The sequence below is a fragment of the Podarcis erhardii genome (assembly GCF_964252035.2).
Source record: "Podarcis erhardii genome assembly, chromosome: 7".
Classification (NCBI taxonomy): Eukaryota; Metazoa; Chordata; class Lepidosauria; order Squamata; family Lacertidae; genus Podarcis; species Podarcis erhardii.
Window position 1 is genome coordinate 2,572,712 of NC_138511.1, and position 14,952 is coordinate 2,587,663.

The 14,952-nt window shown below is 46.3% G+C and overlaps 1 protein-coding gene across 1 annotated transcript in view; it reads right to left on the reverse strand.

Annotated features, from left to right (window-relative positions):
- Positions 1-6,768: 6,768 nt before the first annotated feature.
- The window catches only part of KAT6A (lysine acetyltransferase 6A), an 89,851-nt gene continuing 81,667 nt past the window's right edge, over positions 6,769-14,952 (reverse strand). The window contains exon 17 of the mRNA XM_081869995.1: positions 6,769-11,814. Coding sequence (XP_081726121.1) covers positions 9,173-11,814 — 2,642 coding nt within the window. The 3' untranslated portion in view covers positions 6,769-9,172. The remainder of the gene's footprint in view (positions 11,815-14,952) is intronic.

Sequence of the window (14,952 nt, forward strand, 5' to 3'; positions counted from 1 at the left end):
CATCCTTAGATTATTCAGAAGGAAAGGAGCTGGCTTCCTCCCGATGGCCCTAAAAGTTTTTCAGGCAAAATCTTTAGTCCAACTCCTGTATGGCACTCAAATTAGCCCCTCTGCCAACCTTAAGACCCTTGAAACAGTACAATCAAAATTCTTAAGATCACTATTTGCTACCCCAAAGTGTACACCTAATGCAGTCTTAAGGCAAGAGGCAGGACTGCCCAGAGTGGAATTAAAAGTCTGGGAGCAAGCAATATCCCTCTGGCTGAAAATCCATTACAATCCTAAGGGACTGTTACCTTGCTTCCTGGCCGCAGTTCCCTATCCTCCTTGGCTTATGCAAATAACTAACAAGATCAAACAAATTGGCCTAAACCCTGAAAATCTTGTTCTTGGAACTCAGAATAAGGCAAAGGCAATTATCACTCAGAGACTTTACAATGTCGAATTACAACAAGAAGACGCCCTACTCCCGGAGACGTATAGATGTTTAAAAGCTTGGCCTAATTTTGCAGCTGCCCCTTACTTAACTAACATCACTAACGAAGCTTATAGATGGGCTTTCTCCAGAGCCCACTTTGAGACAATGCCCTCAGCAGTGCTGTACGGCAAATTCACGCGGGTACCAATGCATGCACGTCTCTGCCCCTGTATGTCTAATAAGGTAGAATCTGTCACACACATCCTTCTATTCTGCGAATTTTATAGTGAAGAACGAGCTCAACTTATTTTGCCGCTTTTATCAAAATTTATACCCCTACAACATTATTTGGAATCCTCCCCCGAAATTCTACGAAACTACCTTCTGGAAGATTCCTCAAGCTCAATATCATATGAGGTGGCCAAATTTTGCACTTTAGCAATCAGGAAGCGTAAATCTCTTTTGTTGAATGGCACACTGCGAAGTTCCCTTGTGTAATCTTCCTCTTCTTCTTCTTCTTCTTCTTCTTCTTCTTCTTCTTCTTCTTCTTCTTGATGTTGTTGTTGATTTCTTTTTGTTTGATCTTGTGGTGTTTAGTGTCACTGGCTTTTGCCGCAATAAAACTTGGTCTGGTTCACAGGAAAAGAGCCCAGAAGTCACATATTCAGTCACCAGATATTGCGCTGCCATGATAGATATTTGACGAATAATGATCTATGCTACAATTCAATCCTAAACTGAAGGCCCATATTATTAGATCCGCACTTCTGAAGCCCACCCCATATAGCTGTGTTAACTGATCTTTTAATCTTTCTTATCAATTTTTAGACCCATTATCTATCCTTAATTAAGTATTCTATGTATATGTTTAAATCTACGTTTGGTTCTAGCTCCTATTTATTTAATAATTATTCGCCTGGATTCATACTGTTATACTATTTATGTATATGTTTTGTTTATGCTGGTCTATGACCGTAATAAAGTACTTGACTTGACTTGACTTGACTTGGACACAATACAGATGAATCATTAGAGACGTATGTTTTCCTATCAACTGAGCAAGTAGATAAAAGTTAGTTTTTTTAAGGCCTTGGGACCAAATGTAGCCTTCTACTTGGCCCTCAGGACTCTTCCCAGGCTAAATTCCTTCCTGAGCTGCACCCCTCCCAAGCCCTGCTTCCTTGAGTGTTTTTGCCTGGCTGCAAATCTGATCATGGTTTAGGCCTCATTCACACTATATTAATTTAAGCCAGTATTATCCCACTTTAAACAGTCATGGCTTCAAAAATCCTGGGGATTGCATTGTCATTAAGGCTGCTGAGAGTTGAGTTAGCCGTGTCTATTAATTTCAGTCAATCTACTTTAAGTAGGACTATCACGAGACATAACCCATAAGTGGAAAATGAAACAAAATACAACCAAGCAAATTAAAAGAAGATTAAATACTGACATCCCAAAACAGGAGAAGTCAAACATCAGGGGCTAAATAGTCATTGAAAGCCTACTAGAACTGGGTTTGGGCATGGAGGGGGGTTTACCCCCCCCCCAATCCAGCAAGGCCAAACATACATCTGGAGAAAACATCTGCAGAGAAAGCCCAATCCTATGGAGCCACCAACTTACCTTCAATGGCAGGGAATGATCAGACTCTGCCAGCCCCCCCCCCCCAATCAAAATGGGCAGAAAGTATCATAAAACTGTCCTTCAGATACCCTGGACCATGTGGGATTTAAGAAATGCAAAACCATCACTTTGAATTGGAATCAGAAATGTGCTTATGCAAAGACTCCGAAAGAAGAGTGTGGAAAATGTTGTAAAAAGCAATGAAGAATGTTGTTATTGAAATGTTGCCTCCACCTAGTGTTTAAAAGTGTTGCTGTGCAGTTTGTTCTCTCATCTGGGTTGCTCACTAGCTGAGGTTGCTTTCAGTTGCCAAGCCTAATACTTTTAGGCCAACCCTGTTTGCACATTGATCATGTGTGTGGCTTTAAGCACCGTACAGAACAGAGCCAGCCATTTGCTAGGCATAGTTCCATTGTTTTTTTTATTCTTTCGTCTAAGCCAGGAATGGCTGCTATTTCTCCTCCTCTCCAGTGTGAATTTTAGTAACATGGATGGAACCACAAATCATGCTGCCCCTCCAGAGCTGTGCTTATTCTGCCATTCTGTGGTGGAACAGTATGAAAATGGGCATCAATATTCGTACTTGGAACTGGCCAGATCAACAGTCGGCCCCAAGACTTCTGCTTTGCCCATAGTAGGCGCCAGCAATAGGTCGTGCCAACTAATCTAGCTTGGTCCCCATCTGTCTTCTGCTGAGTTCTGAAAGGGCAATGTGAAGAAACTGGGAAGGGTAGCCAATGCTCCAGAAGACGGAATCAGAATTCAAAATGACCTTAACAGATTGGAAAACTGGGCACAAGCTAACAAAATGAATTCCAGTAGGGACAAATGTCAGGTTCTGCACTTAGGCAGGAAGAACCAGATGCACAAATATAGGATGGGAGACACTAGCTGTACCTGTGAGAAGGTTCCACGAGCTGAACATGAGTCAACAGTGTGATGCAGCAGCACCAAAACCTAACACTATTCTAGGCTGCATCAACAGACATATGGAAGTAATAGTCCCACTCTCTTCTGCCTTCCCTCAGGAGGTTGTGGACTCTCCTTCCTTGGAGGTTTTTGAACAGAGCTTGGATGGCCTTCTGTCATAGATGCTTTAGCTGAGATCCCTGCATTGCAGGGGACTGGACTAGATGACCCTTGGATCCCTTCTATGTCTAACCCCATGCCTTGCTGGAGACTCTTGCCTTCTTGGCACAGGATTCTAAAGGGGAGAGCTTAATTCTCAGAGATAGGACAGATGTCCTATCCCTGACTTTGTGCTCTGCTTGCTCCAGATCTTTCCCCACCTCCCTCTTCTTTTCAGTGTGGGCCTGTAGCACATGGTTATTCCCACTCTCTAGGCTTTGGGTTACAGATTCTCTTTATTCTCTAGATCTAATGTGCAAGTATGCTTAATGGCTGAATTGCTGCCCCCATACCAGCAAGTTCGCAGTCTGAAGCAGCCTCCATTTACGCCTTCTCCAATTCATGTAATAAACCAATGCTTCATTTCTTGCGTGTGAACTTCTGTATCAGGCATAAGGTGAAGGGCAAACCTCTGTACATAAAAGACACATGTACAGACACCACACAAGACGTTCTGGCTCTTTCTGAGCTGTAGGCTGAATACTCGGGCAGTGTACATGCATGTAGGTTCAAATAAAAAAAGGTCACAGGTTCAATTCCTAGCATCTTTTAGAGGTGGTGGGGACCTGTGGCTCTCCAGCTGTCAAGACCCCAATTCCCATCATCCCCAGTCAGCATAGCCAATTGTCAGGGATGGCAGGAGTTGTAGTCCATCAACCTCAGGATCTCCTACCCCCCCCCCCCCGTTAAAAAGGTGAAGGACAGGTGATAAGAGAGCTGCTTCAGACCAAACAGCAGTCTTTCCTGTCTGGGTACCCTCCAGCTGTTTTGGACTACAACATCCATCAGCCCCAACCAGCACAGCCATGTTGGTTGGGGCTGCTGGGAGTTGTAGTTCAAAGCACTTGGGAAGGTACCAGAGTTGGGGAAGCCATAAAGAACCGTTGCAGGTCAAGTACTAAATATGGCGTTAGGTAGGTAAATGGTCTGAGCTCACCATAAATCAGGTTTCTATGACTGAGGCTGGTACATCTATGGAATCATAGAACAGAATCACAGATTAGAGTTGGAAGGGACCACAAGGGTCATCCACTCCAGCTGCCTGCAAATGCAGGCATCTTTTTGCCCAATGTGGTGCTAGAACTCATGTCTTAGCAATGCTGTGTTGCCCATCTGTTAGGATCATTGTTGGTTGTTTGCCTGGCAAAACCTTCCTCTGCAAGGCTGACACTCATTAAGGATTGCTTGGAAAGCATTTTAGAGCATGTTGTGGTCTTGAAAGGCAGGGTGCTGGTGATGTCATGATGATGTACAAGAGCATGCACACTGCAAAAACATGGTAGTCGGGGCAAAATTCAGGCTGAGAATATTTCATTTTTTAAAAATAAGAGAGACTGGCTTTCTGGTCCTTACGGTTGCCAAGTTATGCTTGAAAGTGTCTTGAGAAGTCTCAGAAGCCAGAGACTCTTGTAAGCAGTTTTGGAGATGATTTCACTGCTTCTCCACAATGCCTTGTTTTGCCCCTCCTGTCTAATGAAAATCATGCAAAATAAGAAAGTTAAAATGAGAAAGAACTTTGCTTGGTGTTGACTTGACACACCTTTATGCAGAATTCTGAGCAGGCTTCTTTCAAAAGTAAGAACCCTACTGCTGGACCAAGGCCAAACATCCAACTCGCATCCAGAATCCTGTTCTCACAGGGACCACCAGATGATGCCTACGGGAAGCAGCTGTGCAGGACCTGAGACGGACAGCAGCCCTCTTCCTCCTAGTGCTCCTCATCAGCTGACAGCCAGAGGCATACGACCTCCAATGGTGGAGGCAGTACTGAGTTTTAACCTCCACATACATGCAGCCGGTTAGCAACTGAGAGCTGTGGGATCGTTAAGAGGGGGCCATTTAGAACACACACAAGCACCTTGGGGGAGAGACAGAACCAAGTTAGCATAAATTTCGTTTGCTCTTTCTACTCCTTTTCTTTCAGAGGGAAATCTCACTCCCCCATCTTCTCAAAATATCCCATTTTCCCTACATCCTTTAAGCTTAAAAGCTGTAATCAGGTAATCGTCTTCTAGACTCCACTCCTTGAACAAAGTCCACATTGAATTGGCTCATCAACTGCTCTTTAGGAACATGGATTCTAATAAATTTTGAGATCAAACCTGTAAATGAGTTGTTTTAGCTCTCTCTCACACACATTCCTTCTCACATGAATTTAGCCTAGTAAAGTACGAACTTAAATCCAGGAATCCTGCCATACTGCACTTGCCTTTTAGGGTTGAAAGTAGAAGAAAGCAATAGGTTTGGGAAGAGCAGAAATGTCAGGGGACTCTCTAATCAGCAACATCCCATGATGTCACCTTGATTGGTAGAAGTCAGTTTCCATGTGTTTCAACTTAAGCTTCCAACTTTTAATCCCTGAAGCTTTTTAGCTTAGACAGTTGACATCCTACAAATATTGTAAAGGGCACAGAGTGGGCAACAGCCAGTTTGAAATGGAAACTGCATTTTACAAAATTTAGAATAAAGTGCAGCTCAAAAAATCTGGTGCTAGAAGAATCCAATTTTCACCCACAACCGGGCTGCAGGTGGACTCTGCATTGTGTAGGTCCAGCTCACCTCCTGCTTTACCTTCTTGCCCTTAACCTGAGACCACTTTCCAGTTCAGCCACCCCCAACCTGGTACCCTCTAGGTCTTTTGGACTACAATCCTCAGCAGTCCCAGTAAGCATAGCCATAATACAGCTGTGCTGGCTAGGAGATGTAGCCCAAACATCTGGAAGGCTCTTCTTGTTGCTTAGCTTTCATTTCAGGAGGCTTTGAAAGTGTCTTGAGAAGTCTCAGAAGCCAGAGACTCTTGTAAGCAGTTTTGGAGATGATTTCACTGCTTCTCCACAATGCCTTGTTTTACCCCTCCTGTCTAATGTTCTTGAACAAGCAACCTCACAATGACAGAGCTCAAGTCCCGTCCCCCGTCCCGCCTCCTAACACAGAGGATAGTTGGAAAATTTCTGATTAGACTTTGTAGATACCAGTCCAGGGGCTTAACCCATCCATGGAAGACTTCTATTTTGATGCCCAATCTAAAGTACTCCCCGCCCCCAATATTAGCTAACCAAGACATGAACACATAGGCTCAGTCAAGCCTCATCCCCACATGCCTCAGCGGCTCACTGCAATTTATTGCATGAACTTTAGTATAAGTGGAGGACTCTACCAAGTTGGTGCTTTGAGGGGAACAGTTAGGCCACATTCACACAGTACATTTAAATTACTAGGATCCCAACTTTAGAAAGTCATGGCTTCCCCCAAAGAATTCTGGGAGCTGCAGTTTGTTGTATGTGCTAAGAGTGGATAGGAGATCCCTATTCCCCTCCCCACTCATGGAACTACAATTCCCAGAGTGGCTCACCAACCATTCTCTCTTCACAGGTCAGAAAGGAGAAACATTAAGCTTTGGCGCTGTTCGTTGCCGGCTGAGCATTTGGGGTGTGTGTGACAGCATGTCTAGAGTTTTTTGCACTGATAAACTTCACACACACACACAGCGTCCATCCTGCATGCAAAGTATCCCAAGAGACCCCTTGGCCCCCTTGCTGGCTTTGGCTCTCCAACGTTTCAGAGGAAGAAAAATTTGATATGCAAAACCAGACATCCAAAATGGCTCAACATAATTTATTTTTTTATGTTAAAATGTACAGAGTTCTTTTGAAAGTACTTGCTAGAAAGGGGGGAGGGAAAAAGTGATATTACATACAAGGAGAGGAAGGGAGGCCGGCCGGCCAGGAGCGCATGACATGGAGAATTACAAAGGGTTTATCATCCAGGCACCCCTTCCCCTTTTTAAGCTTACAAGTCACCAAGAACGAAGTACAAAGAAGTTACAAAACAGGAAAAGCAAATATAAACAGACAGGAATAGACGCGGCTTCATTTTGTACATGCGGCTTTAGAGGCATCTGGAACTCTAGTTACACACTCTAGAGATCTCTTTAAAGAGAATTTTCATCTTTCTTAAAATAGTCTTTAATATTCTACAACAAAGATAAAAAATTTTAAAGATGGAATGAAATGAAAAAGCTCTTTTTTTTAAAAGGCATCAAAGTCACTAACAGTGAGTTTTTTTTAAATTTCTTTTAGAAGATTACCAAGTTTATTTTGCTAAAAATACATTATTATTATTATTATCATTATCATTATTATCATTATTATTTCTTAAACAGAAGTGGGGGGGATGACAGGTACCAATATTACTGTGTCGGATTTTTTTTTTATAATATAGAAAAGAACATTGGGTTCTCTACAATAGTTCTACAGTCACAAAGGTTTGTGGAAAAGAGGGAGCTGCCCAATTGATTTTTAAAAACCATACAAAAAACCCAAAACCGAAAAAGGTTAACAGCAGACAAAAAATAATAATAATAATAAAATTACATGGCCCTTGTGCCAACAGCTTTGCTTTTGACACCCCAATAACGCCCCGCCCCCCTGCAACCAGGAAGCAATGCCAGCTCAGATGACCAGGGAAGGGAGGAGAGGGGAGCCCGAGACGTCTTTCGACACAGATGAGGTGAGCCTGGATTCATAGATATATACAGGGACAAGGATCCTACACAGCCTTGTACACATGCTGAAGAACTAAGAGAAAATGAGGGCTGGAAGCCCCTGGGATTCTGCTTTTATACTCAACAGTATAGAGGAAGTCCGTTTTAGTGCAGTTGAACCCCCCTCCCCCCCTCCACAACTGCCTTTCAGGTTTCTTTGAAAAAAAAAATTCTTTACACATCTAAGTCAATCTAAGTGCGTCTGTAGCTCTACAGGAATATACAGAGAACTTTACATTAGAAGGATAAGCTACATGTCCCCCTCCTTATCGTTAGTTGATGATGTGCCCACAGGCCTGGCATCTCTTCACAGGATGACAGGATGATTGCACTGCACGGACTCGCCCTGCCCTCCTGTCTCCCTCGCCTTCCCTCCTCTGGCCCCCCAGGCGCACACAGCTGAAGGAACACCCAAGAGTGACCCTCTGCAAGCTGCTAGAGCCCTACGATGTGCCTTGGGGCAGGGGGAGCAAAGAGGCAGCAGTGCCAGCAACAGGCCCGCCAGGGAAGAAGGTGACAGGCTCTTGACAGCCATTGAAATGTGCGCCCCAACTTTCAAGGGGGTGCAAGAACCTTTGGTAACTCAGTCCGTAAGCAGAGTTGTGTCCAAGTTTCACATTCCAGATTTCCAGCTGCAGGGCTTACTGAGCATCCCATCTCCCTCACTCCACCCCCAAGCGCCCCGCTTTCCGGCTGCACTTAGCTTGTTCTCAAATGCTGCTGCTAGGCAAAGAAGTCTTGGATGAAGGCAACGGGCACACTTTTGAAGTTACATTTAAACTGTATTTTAGTTCAGAGAGAGAAAGGTGGGGACAGAGGAGAATAAACCATTCAGAGTTCCTATTTCTGGAGGGATGGCAGAAGAAGACCAGAAAGTTTGCCTTGGGCTCTATTATCCCATCCTTAAGTCACCACCTCAAAGCCTGCTGTTGGGCCTGAAGTAGGAAAGAGAAGCTAGGGGAGGGTGGGAAGGATCTGACCTTTAGAGATGGTGCCATCTTAGGAGCTGTGCACAAGGGACAAATGGAGGAGAAAGAATATGGCGGCTGAAAATGAGATAATATGACAGTTTTAAACACTCTGCCCAGATGGTCAGCAAAGTAAGACTCTTTGTTAAATTACGGAACGGTTTTGTGCACATTTTCAATTCCCTCCCTGAAAAAAATAAAAGTAAACCCAAACCCCATTTTAAAAATGGATTTGAACTGTGAAGTGTTTCAGGATCATGAAGGGAAAACAAAGACCCAAACCAAAAGAACCCCACAAAACGTGAAAAGAATAAAGACCAGGCCCCCTAAAAATAAAATAAAACAAACCCAAAGGGAACAAAACCCCATCTAAGATCTACAGCAATATTTAACTGGAAAAAGGTCCATTGTCTCTGGTTTGTCAGTATAAAAGGTTCCTTTATTTATAGAGAGATTTCAGTTAGTTCTTTAAAGACAGCAAGTTTATCTTGCTCATCTTCTCATGTAGGGTCCGTTGAGAGACTGCTTGGGGACCCCAGCAGCATTCATGTAGCTGTGATGAGAGGGCCCAGTGTACATCATGTTCCCGTGAGGGTTTGGCTGCATAGGCTGCTGGGGATAGGCCTGGCTCCCCATCATTCCCATTTGCATCTGCATAGGATACTGGGCTGTCTGGTTCATGTAGGCAGGGTTGCTATGGTAGCTGCTGTTCATCATGGGCTGGGTCATCCGGTAGCTGTTCATAGCATTCAGGGTATTCATATTCATGGAGTTGACGTTGTAAGGGGCGGTTGGCATCAGGTTCACCCCCATGTTCATGCCGCGCTGCACAGCCAGCGCTCGGGGGCCGGCCTGCATGGCAACCGCCGGGGGGCTGCGCCCGTAGAGCTGCTGCTGGTGAGCAGCTGCTGAGGGCAGGGGTGCCGACTTGGAGCGGATGGAAATGTGCCCCTTGACGGGCATCTGCCCCTGCAGCCTTTGGGTGTGGGGGATGCCGATGTTGGTGGTGGACATGTTGCACTGGAGGAGGGGCGAGGCGAGGTTCATGGTGGTGGACGCCAAGTTGGGAGGGGGTGTCATGGTGGCTTGTGCTTGGGGCGTCCCGGCCAACGGATGAGACGGAGCCAGCTGCGCCAGGCCGGTGTTGGACAAAGACACGCTGGTTGCATAGGAAGTCACAGCGGGGGAATGGCTGTAAGGCATGGCATGAGGGTCCATTATGGTGTTGGTCAGCTGCTGCAGCTTGGCTAGGCTGAAGGTGGCTGATGGCTGGGAGTAGCCACCGGCACCAAAATCCCCAGGAATCCTCTCATAGATGCTTATGTTGCCCGTGCTGCCAGATTCCGGGATTTCCATTATCATGGGTGCTGGAGTGAAGCTATTGTTCATGCTACACTGGGACAGGGAAGGCTGCTGTTGCTGCGCTGGAGGAGGGGGCTGGGGCTGCTGGGGCTGCTGGGGCTGCTGGGGCTGGGGGGGCTGTGCCGCCGGCTGCTGGTTACTCGGAGGCCTTTCAACCACGCAGCTCTGGGGGGACTTGATATTGCAGTTTGTGGCGGGCTGGACGCTGCCCTGGGGCATCATGCTGCAGCTGTTGCCCATGCTGGCTATTTGCTGGGTGACGACGCAACTGTTCTGGGTGAGGCTGCTGGAGGACGACAGGCCACCATAGGAACAGCTGCTCTGAGACGAGTTGTTACCGCAGATGCTGCCACCCATGGTCGAGTCGTAGCTGCTGGGGTTCTCGTAGTTCTCTGTTGTGCTCTCGATGCTGCCGAGGTCGCTGAAGCCACTGTCCACCACCTGCTGAGAATGGTCCGATACAGAAGGCACATCCATCATGGGGCTGGTCTCCATGTTCTGCATAGAAGGTGCGGAGAGAGAGCCTTGCTCAGGGCTTATCTGGGTGTAGCCGCTCTCCAGGGCACTGGGCACGCTGGGGCTGCTGACGGAGCGCACCGACTGGCTAGGGTGAGACTGGACAGAGGAGATGGGGCTGTTATGTTCCGAGGCCTGGCAGTCCTCAACCATAGACATCTGAGGATCCTCTTCAGCTTGGGTGTAGCTCTGCAGGTTCTGACAAGCCGCTAGGGTCTCCTCGCAATCCTGGTAGGCTACGTCGTGCTCATTGTTCTCCTCCTCCTGCGTCAAGGATTGCACTGCTTGGACGGTTTCAAGATCCAGTTCACTGTGAGGGATTGGCTCCTCTTCCTTCAGCTCAATTAATCCTTCCTTAGCATGCTGCTCTTCCTCTTGGTCATCTTCGGAACCAGGAACGGGATCTGATCCCACCGATGTCTCATGGGAGGCTTGCTCCTCCTCAGAATCTGCCTCTCCCTCACTCTTGTTCTTGACATCCTCTTCTCTGCTGTCCTGTGTGCTTGTTTCTAAAAAAGGCTCCTGAGCGTCAGGCTCTTCCTTCAGCCCCTCTGTTGCTGCCTGCTCTTCCAGTTCATTCTTCTTGGCAGGCTCCACTTGCCCATCGTCTTCTTCGTCATCCGCATCGTGGTCTTCATTCTGGTTTGCCACAGCTACCACTTCCTCCTCCTCCTCCTCCTCCTCTTCGCGCTCAGGTTCTTCCATCTCCGGCTGCTCTTCTTCCGACTGCCTCTGCTCTCCGAGGCTCTGGGGCTTCTCCACCTCTTCCTCCATGTCAGGTTCCTTGACTTCTGCTACTGGGCTGCTGCTGCTACTGCCTAAAGGAGAAGCCCCTCTTGCTTCACTGGCAGCTGCACCTTCCTCTTCCTCTCCCAGGTCCCCAACTTCTGGAGGCCCTTCTTCTTCTTCTTCTTCTTCTTCTTCTTCTTCTTCTTTCCTTTCCTCTACAACATGCAGAAGCTCTTCCTTCTGCTCAACAGGCTCTTCCTTCTCCTGCACTTTTGGTTTGCGACCTGGTTTCAAAGCGGCTTCCGTGGGGTCACTTGCCTCTTCGGTGGCAGCTGCCAAGACCTTCCCTCTCTTCAGCTTGAAGCCTGGCTTGCGGCCAGGCCTCTTCTTCCAGTGGATGGGCTTGCGGCTTTTGCCTTTGGGCCAGCCCTTCTTCTTCTTCATGGGGGTGGAAGTGTCTGGCTGGAGTGGGGAATCTTTCGCTTCACATTTTCTCAGCACCGAGACTGGTTTCAAGGTAGGAGAGCCTAAAGAGGAGGGGAAAGGAGGAGGGAAAGGTTAAGCAGCTGGACCTCTCGTCCCAATTCCTCACTAGGCTTGCAGCTGAAATATCTGCAGTTGATTAACCACCTGCCTGTTAATATTACATACTGCCAAAAGCTCCATAGAGCAGCTTCTCTAAGATGTTACAGCAAGCTCAAGTTAATGTGCAATTTAGCAAGTTACCACTCCTTATCCGAAATAAATACTGTATTTAAAGCTGCCCTTTTCACTCAATTGTTGCCCCCACAGTTGACTGACTGAAGATTTAGTCTGCTATAGTCTACTAATTAAACCTTGTAGCCCTACCTAAAGAACAAACTGCCCATCTACTATTAGAGGGTGGGGCTGGTGTGTTAGAGGAAGGAGATTCAGCTGGGTCTCCTGTCCTGAAACTGCTTTCTCTCTCTCCCACCTTCCCAGGTATTGCATTTACACCTCAAGCCTCGAAAGGGCACAAGCCCAAAGAGCTCTCAACCAAGGTAAGCAGACAGAGCAAGAGATGCTGGCCAGTGAGGTGTCAATCAAGTGGGAGATGAAGCAAGCCAACGGACTGGTGGAGAAGGAGCACATGGTCACTGGTTGGCTGCAACTATTATCTCCTAAAATAATATTACATGCTGGAATCTAAGAACTATTTCTGCTGCTCAGCTTTCCATGGGAAGAGCCTGCTACTACAAGGACAGGCAGAAAATCACTCCTTGAGTTTGTAGATATAAAATCAATGCCTTTTAATGATGTCAAGAAATGAACAAATGAAACTGCATTGACAGAAGGAATTTTCTCCATTCAGGCCACTACTGTCACTGACTCTTCAGAGCTGTGGGTCACTATGTCTTTTCTTTGCAGCACTTGTAGCAGCCTATAGGCACCATTTCAGTATTTCTGCTTTAATGTTTTGCTTAATGTTCTACTGGATTGTTATGGTGTTTAAATATCATGTACAGACATTTGGTTTGTGATTTTATTATTACAATTTGTGTGATCCACTTGGAGACTTTGTTGTATTAAGCCATGTATATATAATTTAATGAAATTAACATATTCACAGCCACCAACTGCAGCTTCTGCCATGGCATTTGCAAAGACTGAGCAACCTTTCCCAGCTTTGAGATGTACGACTTCCCAGCTCTGTGGCACAGGGGTGTAATAACAACTGTAATAGAAGCAGCCGGAGCCTGTGGCACTCTTAGACAGCAGTAGGGGTGTCTGGGAGCCAGGTTGAGGCTGCACTCCTGGGGGCCTCTTGCACAGCTGTGCTGTGACTGGGACTAGAAGTGAGCTGCAAAACTACACAAAGGCACAGGGCACTGCAGGAACACACAGTGTGTGCAAGGCAGAAAGGCCTATTCATACTTTAGAGCTCAAATTGTCTAACCCTCACTGATACAGCCCATTTCCAATGTTCACAGTGCATTAACTAGTACTATTTATAGCAGCCCAGGGAGGCAAGTATGGCTATCCAATTTGGGGGGTGGAGAAGAACTGAAAGAATAATTCATAGCTTTGCACAAGAGGATCGTTTCCTTGTGGATTGTGGAAGCCTCTGCAAGGTAGGAACTTCCACACATCTCAATCCTCCTAATTCAATCCACAGCATCTAGCTTGCCAACAGCTGCTCCCATCTGGCATACTAGCCTCTCTCAACCTTGGGTGCCCAGATACTGTTGGACTACAACTCCCATCATCCATAGCAAGCAGAAGCAACAGCCAGGAATGAGGGAAGCGGTAGCCCAACAACACCTAGGAACCCAAGGCTGAAAAAGGCTGCTCTACTGGAAGGAGGAGGAATCAGTGGAAGCAGATTAAAATGTTTGGAAAAAGGGCAGTGGAGCATTATAGCCAAGTATCTCACAGTAACTGACTCGTTCACATGCAGAGAGCATAAGCATCTGCCTAACAGGTTACTACAAAACTACACTTAACAGGGCCATCTGGGCTTAGTGACTGTCGTTTAACCTCTTAAAGGTTAAATGCAGCTTAATAGTCTAAATTCAAGACTAGATGCAAAAGCACTTTGGAGAGGGTTAAGAAGCTACAGCCTAGCATGAACTTTGACAAAGGGAGAGTGGCAGGGGGGTGAAGAATGAACCAATTCCAGTTTTTATGGAACTGAACAAATGCAATTTGAAGGTAACAGCCTATTAGATGAAGAAATGTGGACTGCTACTGTCTTATAATGGCTTGGTAACAGATGAGTGGAGGGTTGCAGAGCTAAAACAGATAAACGATCGACACACAGGTAGACACAGAACATCCTCAATGATATTGCTTTCTATTAAGTAATTTAGTTTTATGATCTTATATTCTGTTCTCTGAGGAATGCTTTTACAGCTGATTCCAGAACAGGTATTCCGCTAATCTAGAAAGAAGGTACTTAAAGAGATTCCTGTAAATCTACTCTTGTGGAATCTAAAGCCAATGCAGAGGACATTGCACTTTATGCACTGTGCAGTCCATTCTGTGTACCCCTTAGGAGTAAGCTTTTGACTGAAATACAGGAAAGGATTGCTATAAAGAATGATTCTGATAAAATGCCTTGGATATAAACAAAACATAAAAACAGCTTTTATACGCAGCACCTGCACAAAAACTAGGCCAGTCAGAGATGGTATCCGGTTGCTGAGAGCCTCTGGTTCATGCAGCATATACTTGCTGACTACAGGACTCAAAATGCCTGTGCTTCTACTTTGCAGTGACAGACTGATGTAACTAAATGAACCACACTGAAACTAATGGGCTATTTGATGGAAGTGGGTGCTTCACCTTCCACTTTCTTACCACCAGGTGAAAGGAGGGATAACAGATGCCTGCACTGGTAAGATTGCTTCTTGTTGTTGTTGAATTCCCCCACCCCACCCCTACCAGTAAGCCATGGAGTTCATCCCAGTTCCTTAAGCGGGTTGTATGTCACCAGCTGACCCCCTGGAGCTTGGCCTTGGCCCTCATCTCTTTCAATAGAAGTTTCATTGCCATCCATGGCAGGAACAGGGAACTTGTGGCCATCTGGATGTTTTAGCCTGCCATAACGGGAGGCGGAAACCCAAGAACCCGAGCGGGGGGGGGGGGGGTAGTGTCACAGGTTGCCCTTGGTCCAAGGGCTCTGGCAGCCCTTGTTGTCCTTT